General features: G+C 41.4%; 1 protein-coding gene across 8 annotated transcripts in view; it reads right to left on the bottom strand.

Annotated features, from left to right (window-relative positions):
- LOC129541805 (myomegalin-like) overlaps nt 1-14,211 on the bottom strand; it is a 214,533-nt gene extending 200,322 nt beyond the window's left edge. For 6 of the 8 annotated variants that reach the window (XM_088835641.1, XM_088835646.1, XM_088835643.1 and 3 more), the window contains exon 1: nt 13,948-14,209. In XM_088835641.1, coding sequence (XP_088691767.1) covers nt 13,948-13,967 — 20 coding nt within the window. In that variant the 5' untranslated portion in view covers nt 13,968-14,209. Of the gene's footprint in view, nt 1-13,947 lie in introns of all 8 variants that reach the window. The other 2 variants (XM_088835639.1, XM_088835637.1) reach the window with 2 other exon arrangements.
- Between the last annotated feature and the right edge of the window lie 3,003 nt (nt 14,212-17,214).

The raw sequence follows: 17,214 nt of genomic DNA, 5'->3' as shown, positions 1-17,214 counted from the left end.
TAGGTGTACACATGTCCCCCCCGTCCTGAACCTCCTTCCCACCCTGTCCCACCCCTCTAGGTTGTCACAGACATCTGCTCCATGCTGATACTCTGATGCTGTCAGACTGTGCTCTGGTGATTTCTTTCAGTAGTTTTCTAAGTGTACTAGTCTCAATTATATCAGGAATATTCACAACACTCAATTTTGTGTTCCTTAAAAATGGCTATTCCAAGATGTGAGCCACTGGTCTGTTCTCTCGTAACATTGTGGGGAGGGATACAAACTTGGATTCTCCTTTAGCAAAGGGTAACACCACGGCAGAGTCTGCAGAGAAATATTCTCTACAAGGCAGCCACAGACTGTCCTTTGCAAACTGCATATATATTTGGTGTATTGCTTTGTATTTTGGTCTGTTTAATTTATGGACTGAGGAAAGCAGTAAACTGTGTTAATGGACCATACTATTCACAAGCAATGTCAAGGTGGTAATCATATAACTTCACCATTACAAAGTAAGTTTCCAACAAGTCTTTGAACAGTGTGAAATATTAATATCTCCAAACCAAAACCACCCCAAGGAAATCTGTTGTCTGTCTAGACCTCACTGCTTTCTTCTTCTATTAAGACAATTAACCTAGGGCTATTTATTCCCATGAAAAGTGAAAGTGTTAGTTGCTCTCTGTGACTCCATGGACTGTAGCCTGCCAGGCTCCTCTGTCCATGGAATTCTCTAGGCAAGAATACAGAAGTGGTTTGCCGTTTCATTCTCCAGGGGATCCTCCTGACCTAGGCATCGAACCGGGGTCTCCCACACTCCAGGCAGATTGTTTACCATCTGAGCCACCAGGGTAGCCTATTTCTTTCCATTAGAGTGTCCAAACTGTCACAGAAGTGGTTATTTCTTCAGGCTTCCTCCATACACTTAGTCACACAGTCTGGTCCCCTTACTTCATCATGCATCACCACCCTTCCTTAACATCTCTAAGCTAAGGGACAAAGACCTCCTCCCAGAAGCATTTTCTGTCTTTCAAACTTCTTCTTATATGGCTTTCTTATCATAACAGAAAATTCAGGAGGAGGAAAAGCAATCAGCCATACCAGTATTTAGAGCAAAAAACTGGGCCTGGGTTGCTATTTTTAGAGTTTTTCATTCCTTTTCATAAACATTTACTGAGAAGTTGCTTGTATAACAAGCACCAAAAATATCAAGATGAAAAAGAAATGCCCCGAAATCAAGGTGCTCAGAGCTGTCTACTAGGGATGGCACACAGGATTCGAAGAGATACTTATTAGAACATGAGATTTATAACAGAGATTTCAGAACATAAATGAGGCAGTAATTAATTTTGTTCTGATGGGGAGAGGGAGTCTAGGAAATCTACAGAAAACTGAGAACACTGAATTTAGGCCTTCAAGGATGGGAATGAATATGTAAAGAAACATGACAAAGACTGCAAGTAGGAACCTGAAGAGGGTGTTCAGGGCTTTAATTTTGCTCCCCTCAACCTGAGTAAACATCAACTGCTCCTTAGGCCCCTTCCAATTTCCTTTTAACTTTCCCCTCCTCAAGCCTTTCTCTCTCAAACTCTAACCTTCAGGAGGGAGTATTCTTCAGGCGGAGTCTAAGCGAAAACTGTTTCATCTGTGCTCCCCTCCTCCAACACCATAGCTTCATCTAACTACTTAGACTCCCCAAAGATGATATAAAATAGGTCAGCAAGAAAGGACTAGGACTAACATTTACATTGTAGTGAAAATGCCTACAGTGGCAGACTATACAGAATGCCAGTGAATCTGGAAGAATGAAGAGGCTGGAGGTTTAGGATGGTAGAAAATATGAGTGAATATCTTCCTTTTCTCTTCTTTACTATTTTTATCCTAGAATGTTAATTCTTCTTTAAAATATTAATAAACATATTCTGATTTATTTACACTGCTCTTCTACTAAGGCCCTTGATAAAAGATGAACTATGTAAGGAATTGGGCTCAGTGTGATCATCTCAAACAGTGGGGGGTATATCGTATGACAGGAAGGCTGTGCAAGTTCGCTGTTTCAGTTCAGTTCAGTCGCTCAGTCATGTCTGACTCTTTGTGACCTTGTGAACCGCAGCATGCCAGGCCTCCCTGTCCATCACCAGCTCCCAGAGTTCACTGTTTATTGGGGTCCAAACACATATCCTATTCTAATTCCACATTTTTTAAAGTTCATCTGTCATGAACTTATAGATTCTGATTCAAATAAATGTTCCTAATGTTTAAACATCTTTTGCATATTTTAAACTTATATCCACATTCAACCCTTGCAGATATAAAATGTCCAGAAGGACAAGGAGAACTGTGGCTTGCTTTCTTGGCATGTGGAATCCTAGTTCCCCGACCAGGGATCTCACCAGAGCCCCCTGCATTGCAAGTGCATAGTCTTAACCACTGGACAGCCAGGGAAGACCCTAGTCCTGAGGATTTTTAAACAGTAGGTCTTCACAAGTGGTGCCAACTTGGAAACAAAGACATCCGTAGGTAATAGTCTCCAGACTGCCTGTGTGTAACTTTATAGTTCAACAAGTTTTCTTACACTGGAACTTTCTTCAACACTAATCTTGAATTAAATGATCATTATTTTTATTGTGAACAACCACCACCACCCACCACCAATGAAGCCACCACCATTTATTGATTGACTGATTCTTCCCAGGAATTATCTCATTCAATTCTCCCATAATCCAGTAGGTCCTGCTACCCCTGTTTTACAGGTAAGGAAGCAAGAGGCCTAGAAGGATGATGTAATTTGCCCAAGATCATCCAGCTAGTTGATGGTAACACTGAACTTGAAATCTACATCTGACTCCAACCTTCACATGTCCAACATGCCCTGTTTCTATTCACACATTTACCAGGAGTCTCCTTTGTACTGCCCTGACTCCGACAAATGACCCCTGAGACAGTGAGATGTGAGGAAGGGTGGGCAGTGCTGCTGTGGGAAGGAGAAGTGAGTTAGACTCAAATCCTGACACATATTTGTTTTTTGGGACACCAACTCATTCCCAATACTCACATGGTTCACAATGGAGTATTTGCGTCCTGGTATATCAGATGCCATGTGACAAGTGATTAAAATCCTAAAAAGGAAGTGGCAAGTATGACTTTTTACATAGGCTCTATCCTGAAAAGTGAGCCATCCACTATTTCATACTTCCCTATCTCTACCCACAGTCCTCCCCTGAAGCCTTTTCTGTGACAACAGTTGGCATTGTCCCTAAAAGACAAAGGGAATAAACGGACAGGCATAAGATGTGATGGAAACAGATACAGTCAAAACTGGGGTGGCCATTAGTGAACAAGCTCTGAGATGTCTCAGATATTTTTTCCTCTTGCCAAGAGAGACACTGAGTATATCTTCTCTGCCCCAAATATTGCCAATATCCTCTCTTTGGCATCAGAATTGCAAAAACACGCATTCAAATGCAAATGGGGTAGAAGTCACAGATGCAGAGCACAGGACCACTGTGTAATAAATACAGTGAGATTATCATTTTTTTCTCATCTCAAGGCCTATCATTATAACCTCGGCAAGCTGGAATGCTTAATTGGCAAAGCCCCTCAGAACAGAGAGCATCACTTGTGAATCTCCCTCTGCATGCTGACTAAGTGTGATCTGACTTGGCACTGACACAGTAATATCCACTTTTCTCCAGTACAGGCTGCAATTACACCCTTCACTCAACAGAATCTATTCACTGAGAGTGGCTGTGGCCCAATGGAACTCTGGGAGGCAGTTTTCTGGAGTGCTAAGTCCTCAGTCACTACCAAGAGCTACAAGCATCACTACGCACCAGCAACAACTTGGAGTTTTATGACCTATTTTGCTTCTGCACTGAATCTTTATTCTAAAAGGAACTTAAATTTTTCATGCTGCTATTCCTCAAGGTTCAGAGAAACATCTTAGTACTGTGAAAAGGTATTAATAAAGGATAGTTCAAATAATTATCTCACTTTGCCTTATGAAGTTATTAGACATGCAGATGTCTGATAAATTCTCCTCCCTGAATCAGCCAAGACACTGATAGCATTCTTTCAAAAGAGAAGCAAAAATAATCTGTTCTGAGTTCAGCCATATCACTCAGCGATGGCATATGGTCTCTCTACCCTCTTCTAAAACTTAGCTTGGCTTTTTATCCTTGGTCCTGGCAAAGCAGTTTTCATTAACAACCACTATTCACAGGACACTCGGGAATGCGGAGGCGGAGGCCCTCACCAAACATCAAGAGATAGATTTTTTTTTTCCTGTTTTCACCTACCTTTTTATTCACATAACCTTTTACTTTTTCCTTCCTCGATAATGTCTGTTTTTAGTGATTTTTAAAGAATTAAGTGTTCTTTCCAGAAATTTTGGAAAGGACAAAAATGCATAGGAAAATATTAAAAAATGCTACCACTTAAAGGCAACATCGATAAAGATTTTTATGTGTTTATTTTTAGCTGTTCTTCAGTTTATATGCCTATGTGAATTCCACAAAATAGAAATAACACTGAACATGTAATTTTGCATCTTGATTTTATTTGTTTCGTTAAGCTTCCCTGGTGGCTCAGATGGTAAAGAATCTGCCTGCAATGGGAGAGACCTAGGTTCAATCCTTGGGTTGGGAAGATCTCCTGGATCTGGAAATGGCTACCCACTCCAGTATTCTTGCCTGGAGAATTCCCAGGACAGAGGAACTACAGTCCATGGGGTAGCAAACAGTCAGACACAACTGAGCGACTAACACAGCGAAATCAGAGGTTTTGAGGATTGCATTTTTAGGGGAAAAGGAAGCATCAGGGGAGGAGGCAGGTGAGAGAAGGAGAAGAGTGTCACATTAACCTGTCCAAGATTAGAAAGAATGAATCTAGAGTCTTCCTTCTCAGTATGGCTTTATAATGTACTAAAACAAAGCTGACAGAATCCCAGAGGATAATAAGATTAAGTGAGGTACGAGATTCTAAAGCAGTGCTGGGAATGATTCAAATAGCTGACTCTGAGGTCTTGGCTCAGTAGGGAGATGAATGAAGAGCAGATGGCCTGGAAGATATGAAGCAGTGAAGGACCTGGAGTAAGTGATAAGGTAAACTGAATATTCAGAAAGGACGAGGAGATGGAGGACTTGACCCTGTGGTCAGGGAATATACTTTCAGAGTTCAGAATCCTAAGGATAGAGAATTTGGAGTGAGGATGAGCTACAATGTGTGCTCATAGTGTCCTGAGGTGAATTAGAGTTAAGAAACTAGGAGATCAAGTTACAGCAGTAATATATGTGCATGCCTCGTGCCCTGTCTAGAGTGCCAGCACCTTGAAGGCAGGGTTTTTATATCATTTACTATCATGTATCCAGCATTTAAGAAGTCTAGATCATAATAGGAATCAGATGCATATATTTCTTAAACAATGAAAAAATGGTATTTGAATGAATAATAGCATCCAGATTTGATAACCAGATGTATTCATTCTATATTAATGGTAAGTAGACACCTACCAAACAGATAACTCACATGAGCCTTGCAGGGAATGTTCTCTAGAAAGTTCTTAACTGAGGATCGGCTATGTACTAGAAGTATTGTAAGATACTGAAGATTTAGAGACAAAAGGCAGTCCTTTCTTCCAATAAACTCATAGAGTATGTAAACCAATTAGCCACATGCAATAATAAGAAGGCATAGTGTGCTCTGGCTACAGAGAACACCCAGAACTAGGTTCTAAAAATAATCCCCAAAGGAGGTAATGCTGAAGATAACCTCAAGAGATAGACAAAGATATCCTAGCAAAAGCAAGGCTAGGTTTGTGGGTGGGAACAACTGGTACATTAAGGCCCACTCATAATAATTTTAGCTCAGGATGAGTAGAGAGACACCAGCTCCCTAGGTCTGCTGGCAATGATGCTGCCCCAAGGCACCAATCATGTGGAAATCTGTAAGTAATGCACAGAAGAATCTTTTCTAAAACTAACTCAGTTTCAAAATTTACATGCTGTCACTTGGTAAAATAAATGTAAATTTCTTCCTGCTATAAAAACATATATTGACTTAGCTTTAAAGCAGCACATAAGGGGTATTAACAATAATCCCATGACCAAATACAGTATGTATTTTTTCTCTGCTTGCAACAGACATCCTAATACGTATGCATAATTTTGATGTAATTTATACCCACTTTTACTTTATCATACTAAAATTTTGTTTGTTACCATTTCAGGAAACACTTCAAGACGGTAACAGAGATTAATAGTGCCAGTGAAGCAGTTTACTCTAGAGAGGGGTACGAGCTGGGAACATTGCTACTGACTCACCTGGGATTATCCTAGAGTATGCCACTTTATGTCAGCGTGTCTCCACTTTCCCTTCTGAATACAGAAACTCAGATCTTGAAAAAGATATTTAAACTGAATGAAATAATCTGCACATTAATATGAGCTATATGAGCTTAAACCCCAAGCAGTTTGCAATGTATTTCCAAGAACTAGAAGTGTTTGACATATTCTAGTCTAATAACATTTGATTATTCTACTTCTAAGCATCTGTCATTCAAAAATAATCTGATGGAAGGAAATGCTTTAAGCACCTAGTTGTTTATCAAGTATTATTTATAATAGTTAAAAACTGAACACCAAAGGAACTCAGTATAGGGTAATGATTAAATAAAATATTATTAACATAATATGACATGACAGGCTATTTCACATTATGAATAATAATATTCCACATTATGAAATGGAAAACAAATATATTCCTGAATTGAATGAAGTGCTAGAGATCACTCAATTTAATTTTCGTTGTCAGTCAATACATTCTATATATAAGCAGTTTTTCTTCTTTACACCCCTTCTACTTTGGCCAGGATAAGTAAATACTTTTGGCCAGGTGCAGGTCTCTAGCTGACCCTAGAGAAGCAAAGGAAGAAAGAAGTTTTTGCAGAATAGAACAAGCAGAAAAGGACTAGAGATAATGACATAGATTAAGGGAAAATTTATTAGACACTATTAAATTGGTATGAAAATACAAGTTGTTATTATTGTTAAAATAAATAGTCTGTGACTAGTAAAATGCTTCAGCCATGAGAAAAAAAGGAAAATTCAGATCATGCTTGTCTTGATGATCACAGAACTCAGAAGATGTCCTGAGACAGAAGAAAACAAGTGCTCAGTGCTTCTGAATGTTTTAAAATAGAATTGGATAGAGCTACCTTGGGTCACCATGACATCTCTTTTATTCTGGACTTTCTTCTAACTTTAAACACCATTTGAATTTTTGCCAGAGACAACTTGTGGAATGTTCTGAGCCCAGTTTGGAATTTTATTTATAGAATAAAACTTCAATTTCACTGCCCATTTCAATAAAAGCAGGGTCCCAGTGCAACCACTGAATGGATGGATACTCCATACAGCCTTGGGTGAACTACCGCTGAGCTGCCCAGAGTGGAAAGGGCACTGTGATGAGGGTCAGCCAACTTTTCCTTTCAGATACAGAAACAACCATTTCCCAGTCTTCTGATATATTTTTAAATTTTTCTTAATTTGGCCACGCCAGGTTTTAGTTGAAGCACCATTGATCTTCATTGTGGCATACAGGATTTTTAGTTGCAGCATTTGAAAACTCAGTTGCAGCATGTGGGATCTAGTTCACCGACCAGGGATTGAACCCAGGCCACCTGCATTGGGAGTGCAGAGCCTTAGCCACTGGATCATCCGGGAAGTCCTTCTTCTGGTATTTTAAATCTGGCCTTAGCCTATAAGCTACAAGAAGAAGGAGGGAGTCTAATAATAGGGAGGCAGAGATTTTCCTTCCCCAAATGCAGTAAATTAATTGCTAGAGGTACTATATGTTAATTAGCAAATCCAACATCCAAACATGTTTCAATTATAGAATTATGAAAAGGAGTATTTTCCTAATAAAAAGTGTTACATGCAAAGCAGCAGCACCACTACAAGCAAAGATACCAGAACCAACCAGATCTTCATGCTCTAGGGCTTACTTAACCTCTCTAGCTTCAGCTGCCACATCCATAAAATGGGGGGAATGCCATCTATGGTTGTAACTGCATTAGCAAATAGGACTCTCTATTAACTCACCACAAATTCAAGATAAATAAATGTCCGTTTCCTTTAGGCTGAGAGTAAATACTGAGCAGAATAATTGTAAATCAGCTTTCAATGGGTAGCTTTTAAATGCAATATAATAAATGGCCACGTTATCTTATTTGAAGGCTACACTTTAATTGTGTGGGAAGGAAGAAGTAAAATAAAAACTTAAAAAATTTGAGACAGAATTACTACTGAATTTCTTGGATATTACTTCCCTTCTTTAAATGTTCACAGCCACAATGGGCAAAAACAATTAATGCTTGCATTTTATTAAATTAAATTACAGGGTAATAGAAAACAAACCAAAACAGATGAATTACTTTGCTAATTTCCTTTCCTAACCTTCAATCTTAAGTGAAGAGAAAGTCGCTCAGTCGTGTCCGACTCTTTGCGACCCCATGGACTACAGCCCTCCAGGTTCCTCTGTCCATGGGATTCTCCAGGCAAGAATACTGGAGTGGGTTGCCATGTCCTCCTGCAGGGGATCTTCCTGACCCAGGAATGGAACCTGCATCTCTTACATCCCCTGCATTGGTAGGCGGGTTCTTTACCACTAGCACCACCTGGGAAATCTTAAAGGTGGCTCCTAAATAGTTCAAGTTCTCTTTTGCTTGAGTTATTTGTTCAGGGAAGTTGTATAAGGTTCATATATGATTTGCCTTCTTTTATTTAGCTTTCCCATATGCTAAAAACAAGAACATTTCCATGTAAAGGGGGAGGAAGATTAGTAATGCTCTTTCCAGCATTTAACAGTGTGGCAGGCTTAATAATGGCTCTCCAAGTAATCCTCATTCCTAACCTCTGGAACCTGTGAATATGCCACTTTCGTGGCAAAGGGCACTTTCAGATGTGTTTAAGATTCTGAGATGATAAGACTATCCCAGAGTACCCCCCCTGCATCTAATGTAATCACAAGGGTCCTTGTGAGAGATATATAGGAGAGTCAGAATGAGAGGAGGTGGGATGAAGAAACAAACTGGAGTGATGCCATTGCTGGGAAGGGACCATGAACCAAGCCATGTGGACAGCCTCTTTAGGCTGGAAAAAGGCAAGGAATGGATTCTTCCTGAGAGCCTCAAGAAGAAACACAGACCTGCTGACCCCTTGATTTTAGCCCAGAAGACCAATTTTCAGACTTCCAGAACTGCAAAATAATAAATTGGTGCTGTTCTAAGCCACTAAATTTGCAGTAACTTGTCACAGCAGCAAAAGGAAACTACTATAAACAGGGATTCATACTCCACTGCTCTAGGGAGATGCTAGTCCAGACTGTTGTTTAGTCACTAAGTCATGCCTTACTCTTTTGTGGCCCCACGGACTGTAGCCCACCAGGCTCCTCTGTCCGTGAGATTTCCCAGGCAAGAATACCAGAGTGGGTTGCCATTTCCTCCTCCAGGAAACCTTCCCAACTCAGGGATCAAACCCACACCACCTGTATGGCAGGCAGATTCTTAACTGCTGAGCCACCAGGGAAGCCTGCTAGTCCAGACAGGTTAAACATTTAGAGAGGCTTCCTAGGTGGTTCAAATAGTAAAGAATCCTCCTACCAAGCAGGAGATGTGGGCTCGATCCCTGGGTTAGGGTTTGATCCCTGGATTGGGAAGATCCCCTGGAGGAGGAAATGGAAACCTACTCCAGTATTCTTGCCTGGAGAATCTCATGGACAGAAGAGCCTGGTGGGCTACAGTTCATAGGGTTGAAAAGAGTCAGACATGAGTGAATGACTGAGCATATACGCACAAACATTTAAAGCAGTAGAAGCAGTTTGCCTGATGGATTCTAGACTAATGAAATGAGCAAAACTACCTTTATCATCACCTCCTCATCATCCCCATGTGTATGGCTCTGACAACTCTTTCTGATTCATGGATATTAATTTGGCTAGGGACCAAACCATTTTTTTTTGTTGTTTGTTTTTGGCCACAGTCTGGGGGTTCTTCCCTGACCAAGGAATCAAACCCACACCCCCTTCAGTGGAGACATGAAGTCTAATCCATTGGACCACCAGGAAAGACCCAAACCAGCATTTTGTAAAGCCAGTGTATTCACTGGAAATTTGCTGTTCCAGAACCAAACATGCTCTCTCCCAATGATTTAACCAAAGAGTCTGGCAGCAGTCAGGCAACATTCCGGGAGGAAAAAGTACTCCCACTGACTTGCACAGGGCAGATGACATACAGCTGGGAGTAGGGGATATTTAAGAACTCAAATACTCAGCACCCTGTTCTTTATGGGTAGACTGAGCAAGATAAAGAATATGGAGGCTTATGTGAAGAATCCCTCTGTGAGGGGAATTTCCAGAAATGCCAAGAATGAAATTTGGGAATAGAATCATAGTCTTAAACTTATACATAAGCTTAATCGTAGCCAGGGTAAGTAAGCCGCTTCAGAAGCAACTCAGAAACCAAGTCACCTACAAGATTCAATCAAATGAAGCAGCTAAGAGAACAGACTTTGGAATTAGATAGTTCCAGGCTATCTTTCTTCCTCAGCTGTGTGTGTGACCTGGCCAAGATTTTAATCTATCTTAAAAATGACTATATTAACATTTACTTAAGGCACTTCCCTGGTGGTCCAGTGGTTAAGAATCCACCTTCCAGCGCAGGGGACGCGGGTTCAATCTCTGGTCGGAGAACTAAGATCCCACTTGCCACGGGGCAACTAAGCCCACGTGCTCTGGAGCCCCCACATCACAACAAGAGAGTCGGCATGCCACAACAAAGACCCAATGCAGCCAAAACTTTAAATAATAAATAAAAAATAACATTTATTCAGACCTCACAGGGTTACAGGGATTAGGCAAAATAAAGTACACAAAGGGATTAACACAAAAGCTAACAAATGCAAGCTTGATATAAATGGTAGCTTTATAGTTAATTTTATTCTTTGAATCCCCCAAGTAGACCCCCTCAGGAAGTAAAGAATACACCTGCCAATACAGGAGACCCAGGTTCGATCCCTGGGTCAGGAAGATCCCCTGGAGGAGGGCATGGCAACCCACTCCAGTATTCTCACCTGGAGAATCCCATGGACAGAGAAGCCTGGAAGGCTACAGTCCATGGGGGTCATAAGAGTCGGACAAGACTTAGCAACTAAAGCACCACCACCATCACTGTGCTCCAAGAGCAGCCAATGCATATGTCTGCCTTAGCCTCTTCTAGGATTATAGACAACAAAGTCAAAACCTCAAAGGCAGAAACCATCTTTCATTGGTTGTTTTCCTCTCAGCATTCAGCACAGTGTGCCTTGCCTGTATTGGCTCACACTTAAAATGTTTATGAACTGCTCTTAGCTGCCAGTTCGGAAGTATCTGAGACATCAGTTACGATATATGATTACAGGATTTTTCCATCTGTGACCCATTAGGTGGTGAAATAAACTGAGTCACACAAGCATTTTTTTAAAGTAAAAGAATAGGTTGGGAAAGATCAGAGAACAGAACACATAGTAAGGTTAAGTATTGTTACATGAAACATTTGATTCAGTTATATACTGGTGTGTATTTGGTTGCAGAGTAAATACATTTCTTATTGAGGGTAGAGATAGAAAAAAAGTGTGAACATAATGACTCTTCTACTTCACCAGCGGTTGGTGTTTTCTGTCTCTTTCATTTCAGCCACTCTGATATGCACATAGTGGTGTGGCATTGTGGTTCTAATCTGCATTTCTCTGATGACTAGTGGCGTGGAGCTCCTTTACACTGTCTCTCATATCTTTGAATATCCTCCTTATAATCACTTTAGAAAATTGTTCAGAAGTATCTACAAAAGCTGAACATGCATTTCCTATTACCTAGCAATTCCATATATTGACTCAACAGAAATGTGTACTTATGTTCACCCAAAGACAGATACAGGAATGTTTGTAGCAACACTATATTCATAACAGCCTCAAATGCTCATTAATAACAGAATGGACAAATACATTTGATATATATCAACCCATAATAGAATCCTACATAGGAGCAAAAGTTAATGAACTACAACTACACACAATGTAGAATTGTACAATGTAAGATTGAGTCAAAGAAGCCAGATACAAAAGGGTACACAGTGGATAATTTCACTTACATGAAGTTCAAAAGCAGGCAAAACTTATCTATGGTGTTAAAAGTTAGGATAATGGTCATCCTGGGGGTCACAAGGGCTTCAGGGGTGCTGGTTATATTCCCTTTCTTGATCTTAGGGCTTGTTACACGGGTATACTCAGTTTGTTAAATTGACTTAACTATAGACATATGATTTGTGATTTTTCTGACATTTCTGAGCTTGTCTGAAATGGCTACATAGAAAGTTCAAAAAAGTTAATAAATAATACTTTCTTTTAAGTGAGAAAAACACTGATAGAGAGCAAGAATCCCTGATACATTCACCCTCATTATCATCAAGTAGTCACCAAGTCTGTGCTTGAATAATTTCACAGTTAGAAACCTATTTTTGTCCAGGCAGGTCACTTGTTAGAAAACCTTTCCTTTGCACCAAGCTATAACTTGCATCCTCACAACTTGCTCCCATTGGTTGTTCTGTTCTAAGAGATTCCAAATTGGCCTAATCCCTCCACCACCAATCGCTCCTCAAATATTTCAAGGGAGCAATACAGCCTTTCCACCATCCTTCCACTGAAAAACAAAAATGAAGTCTTTGTCTCGAGACCTCATCTATGATCCTTGAATGAGCTCCATTTGAAAGTATATTGAAAATTCTTAATATAGCCAGCACCCCTGAAGCTCTCACCCCAAGTCTTTATGTCCCCAGACTAAAGAGCCCCAGGTCTTTGGTCACCCCTCAAGTGCAGTTCTCAGCCCCCTGATGACTCCTGATTGCACTCCCGTTATCCAGTGATGCTCAAAATGGAACTCTGGCCTCTAGGAGAGGCCTGTGAAGAGCAGAAAAGAGCAAAGAGTAAATCAACACACTCTCACCTTCAATGTGCCCTTTCTTCAAAGTTCACGTTATACAGTTCTCACATGTTGAACAACTAGCTAAAATCGCCCAGGTCTATTTCACAAGTACTGTTAAGCACCATATTTACCTTCTGTGTTTGCCCTCTGTTAGAACTCAATAACACACATCTGAGTTCCACTCCAATTCTCCAAAGCTAAATCTTGGAGATGAAGACCTATCTGTTATGGAAACATCTCTGAATACAGCCTTTCCATCACTCTTCCACTGAAAAACAAAAATGAACTCTTTGTCTCAAGACCTCATCTCTTATCCGTGAGTGAGCTGTATTTGAAAGTATATTGGGGGGAAGCAGTGGGGCATGGAGGAAACACAATTCCACAATATATCTCCAAATTCTGACCTAAAAGCAGCTGTCACCCTGACCTCGACAAAGCCTAAGCAATGACCCTGGTCTCCTTCTCCTTTCCTCCCACAGAGTCAGCTTCAACTGAGACTCTGGAAATGAGCTCTGGTGTGAGACTAGTAGGGGGTGAAGTTGAGAAGGAAAACGTGGCAGGCTGAGAAGCAATCTGATATATTTCAAGGTATCTGAAATCAAAGGTATCTCTAAAGACAGACCTGGGGGAATTCCCTCTGATCAATTAAAAGACAGAGAAACCCTTCCACAAAAACTTCCAGCAGCCTCATTGGATATTTTTAACACTGAAATTAAATGGAAGGGAGATTCCTTAAGCAGCGAGACACCAGAGAACAGATGGACAGATGTGCAGGAGACTGCAAGAAGTGGGCTGGGAATTAGGGAGGAGGAGACGATGAAAAGAGAAGCTTTCAAAGGCCCCTCGTGGTGAGGGGCGACCTCTCCAAAAGGGTAATGGGGCCGGGGGCGGGGTGAGGGGGTTGGTGGGGGGGGTGGTGGAAAGACACCAAAGCCGGGAAAGACGCAGCTCACCTACCTCGTCCACGTCTGCTCCATTTTCCAGGCGCTGTCCTTACTCGCGGGGCGCTCCTCACCCGGGAGTGGAAGCAGCCTGGGAAAATGAGAAGCCTGGCCCTTGAATCTCCAGCGCAAAGAACCTTGTCCTCCCCAGCTCCCTCTTTCTGTGTCGGCGAAGAGAGAGCTCTGCTCCGTGCTTCTTTAGAAAACCCTATTTGACGTGGCCAAACCTCCAGCTAACCGTGCTAGGGCACAAGGGAGGGACTGTTCTCAGCAGGAGGCCGACAGGAGCGGAGCGGCGCCCAGAGCTGTTTGGGGAGCCGGGGCCAGGGGCAGCGCGGCGCTGCGCGCACACACTGTGGCTGGCACGAGTTGCTCGACACCAGCTGAGCTGTCAACCGCGAGGGGAGGCGGGGCTCCCCGCAGCCAGTGTGCTGGGCCCTACTCGGCCGCAGGTTACACGCCGCCGCCTGAACACACCCTTCCGTCTTCCCTGCCTGGATGATGCTGGCAGAGGAGCAGAGGGCTTAGAGGACTCCGCACCAAGCCCTCTGTCCCACCCACAGGTAACCCCCCCAGCCAGAGCTGGAGTCTAGGAACGTTTTAGGTGCAATCTGAAAGCAAACGCAGTCCTTACAGGGTTATAGGACATGATGCTATTTTCCCAGAGATCTGGTATGTCAGTGTCACCATTAATATGGGGACCAGGAACTTTCCTCGGGAAAGGAGGCATTCTTACAAAACCTTACAGTCTCATTAGCTGCCCCCATCTCAGACATCTTGATTTTATGGTATTCTATCTCTCTGGGTTTCAATTTCCCAAGCACAAAGACTACTGGGCTCTTAGCTTCAAGAGGGCAGTGTGTTCCTGAACTTCCTGGAAAAGCTTCAAGACAGTGGCTGTTCATTCGTGCTTAGTCACTCAAAGTTGTCTGACTTTTTGCGACCCCATGGACTGCAGCCTGCCAGGCTCCTCTGTCCATGGGATTCTCCAGGCAAGAATACTGGAGTGGGTTGCCATGCCCTCCTCCAGGGGATCTTCCCAACCCAGGGATCAAACCCAGGTCTCCCGCATTGCAGACGGATTCCTTGCCATCTGAGCCACCAGGGAAGCCCAAGACAGTGGCCATCAGAACCCAAACCTTCCCTCTAACTGTTCTAAAATCATGGAAAAAGGCTCTTTGGAGATCCCAATGCCTGAGACCCTGTATCATCTCTTTAAGTAACAGAGTTTCGACATATCAGACATGCTATAATTAAAGTGCTTACTGCCCTGAAGCTCCTTTTTAGCTCTAAAATAAAACCTTTTTATTAAGCGACATAATCACTGTGATTAGCATTACCACTGACCTTTTTTTAATTTGCAGAAAGCTTTATAGTGCCCACATGTGGCAAGGTTGACTTAGTTATATTCATTTCACAGATGATAAATTTGAGACCAAAGAGGCTCAAGGTCTCTGTTAAGGCTCTGATACAGGCTGTCTTCTATATGGTGTGGCCCCTGAGATGCGTCCGCTGAAGAAAAGACCAACAAGCCTTCTCTAGGACAAATTAATCCTCACAGGTATCCTAAGAGTTTAACTCAGGAAGCGTGAGTATTGGTGAGACTGAGTATTGGGGAGACTCTGGGGAGCCTGTTTTCTTGGGGCAAGCCATCATTCCTCCTCCCAACTCGTCAGTTAATTCTCCTAATTATCAGTACAGACTAAGGGTTGGGAGGGCAGGGTAACATCTGAGAGTTCAGAAGAAATATCTGAAAGGCCCGCCCACCAACCTCAATATAGCTTATACCTAAGATCATGATGGGGTTTCCCTGGTGGCTCAGAGGTTAAAGCATCTGCCTCCAATGCGGGAGACCCAGGTTTGATCCCTGGGTCGGGAAGATCCCCTGGAGAAAGAAACGGTAACCCACTCCAGTATTCTTGCCTGGAGAATCCCATGGACGGAGAAGCCTGGTAGGCTACAGTCCACAGACACGACTGAGCGACGGAATGGAACGGAAGACCATGATGCTCCTGAGCTTAGAATGTTTCCAGGAAATGTTTTAAGGTCCAGCTTGACCTGAGACAAGGCTCACAGGTCACCTCTCTCAAAAAGAATCTCCTGCTGCTTCTGAAGGCAAAGAAGAAAGAAAAAAAGGTCGGCAGGGAGAGCTAGAGTTCCATCTTCCATACCAGAGTTGGTGCTCTATTTAGTTTTGTCTCAAATCAAATTATGGGCTACTGAGTTTGGAGAGGAACTGTGTCTACAGCCAGACATGTGCTATATTCAAGAAATTATAGCATTAACTAGATAAACTCTGGGTGTCACAGAAGCAAGGCTAGAAAATATGCTCATTTTAAAGTTTTTACTTTTTAAAATTTATATATTTTTCGTTAGAGGATGGGCTTCCCCAGTGCCTCAGGTGGTAAAGAATCTGCCTGCAATGGGGGAGACCTGGGTTCAATCCCTAGGTTGGGAAGATCCTCTGGAGGAGGGCAGTATTCTTTCCTGGAGAATCCCCATGGACAGAGGAGCCTGGTGGGCTACAGTCTATGGGGTCACAAAGAGTAGGACACAACTGAGTGACTAAACAATTGGAGGATAATTGCTTTACAATATTATGTTGATTTCTGCCATATATCAACATGAATCAGTCATAGGTATATATGCTCAGGCATTTTTAAAATAACTTTTACAAAGGTCATAACACATTCATTGTAAAAGAATTGAAAAATACAGAAAATAATATAGAAATTAAATCACCTATGATACCAAGAGATAATCAATGTTAAAGTTTAACTTCTTTCCAGTCTTTTAAAAATATATCATCTAATAGAAATGTTAACTCTCTCCTACACATACAATAGTATATTGTTGAAAAAAGAAATTTCTTTTTCTTAAATTAAATTTACTGTTAAAAGAACTTTTAATTTTAATTTTGTACTTTATTTTTTCCTCTCACTTTATTTTATTTTTATTTTTAATTGAACGATAATTGCTTTACAATGTTGCATTGATTTCAGTCATATTACAACATGAATCAGCCATAAGTATTGTCTTAAATTTTAAAAGAAATATTCTACCATATATCCACTCCTCCAGCACAACTGTTTAAATTTCTCCATATTTCCTACAATTATTATCCATATACTCAATATTACATAATCATTTGTATAGTTACAATTATGTACAGCTTAGCTATATTTATATCCCTTTTTCATTTATTAGATATTTGTCCATATTGTTACAGAATATTCATATTTATTATTATAATGATTATATAATATCAATATAATTATAGTTT

The sequence above is a fragment of the Moschus berezovskii genome, chromosome 4 (assembly GCF_049115385.1).
Source record: "Moschus berezovskii isolate FMDL1 chromosome 4, NW_MosBer_1.0, whole genome shotgun sequence".
Lineage (NCBI taxonomy): Eukaryota > Metazoa > Chordata > Mammalia > Artiodactyla > Moschidae > Moschus > Moschus berezovskii.
The sequence above is the reverse complement of the archived record's forward strand: the minus strand, read 5'-3'. Positions and strand labels throughout refer to the sequence as shown.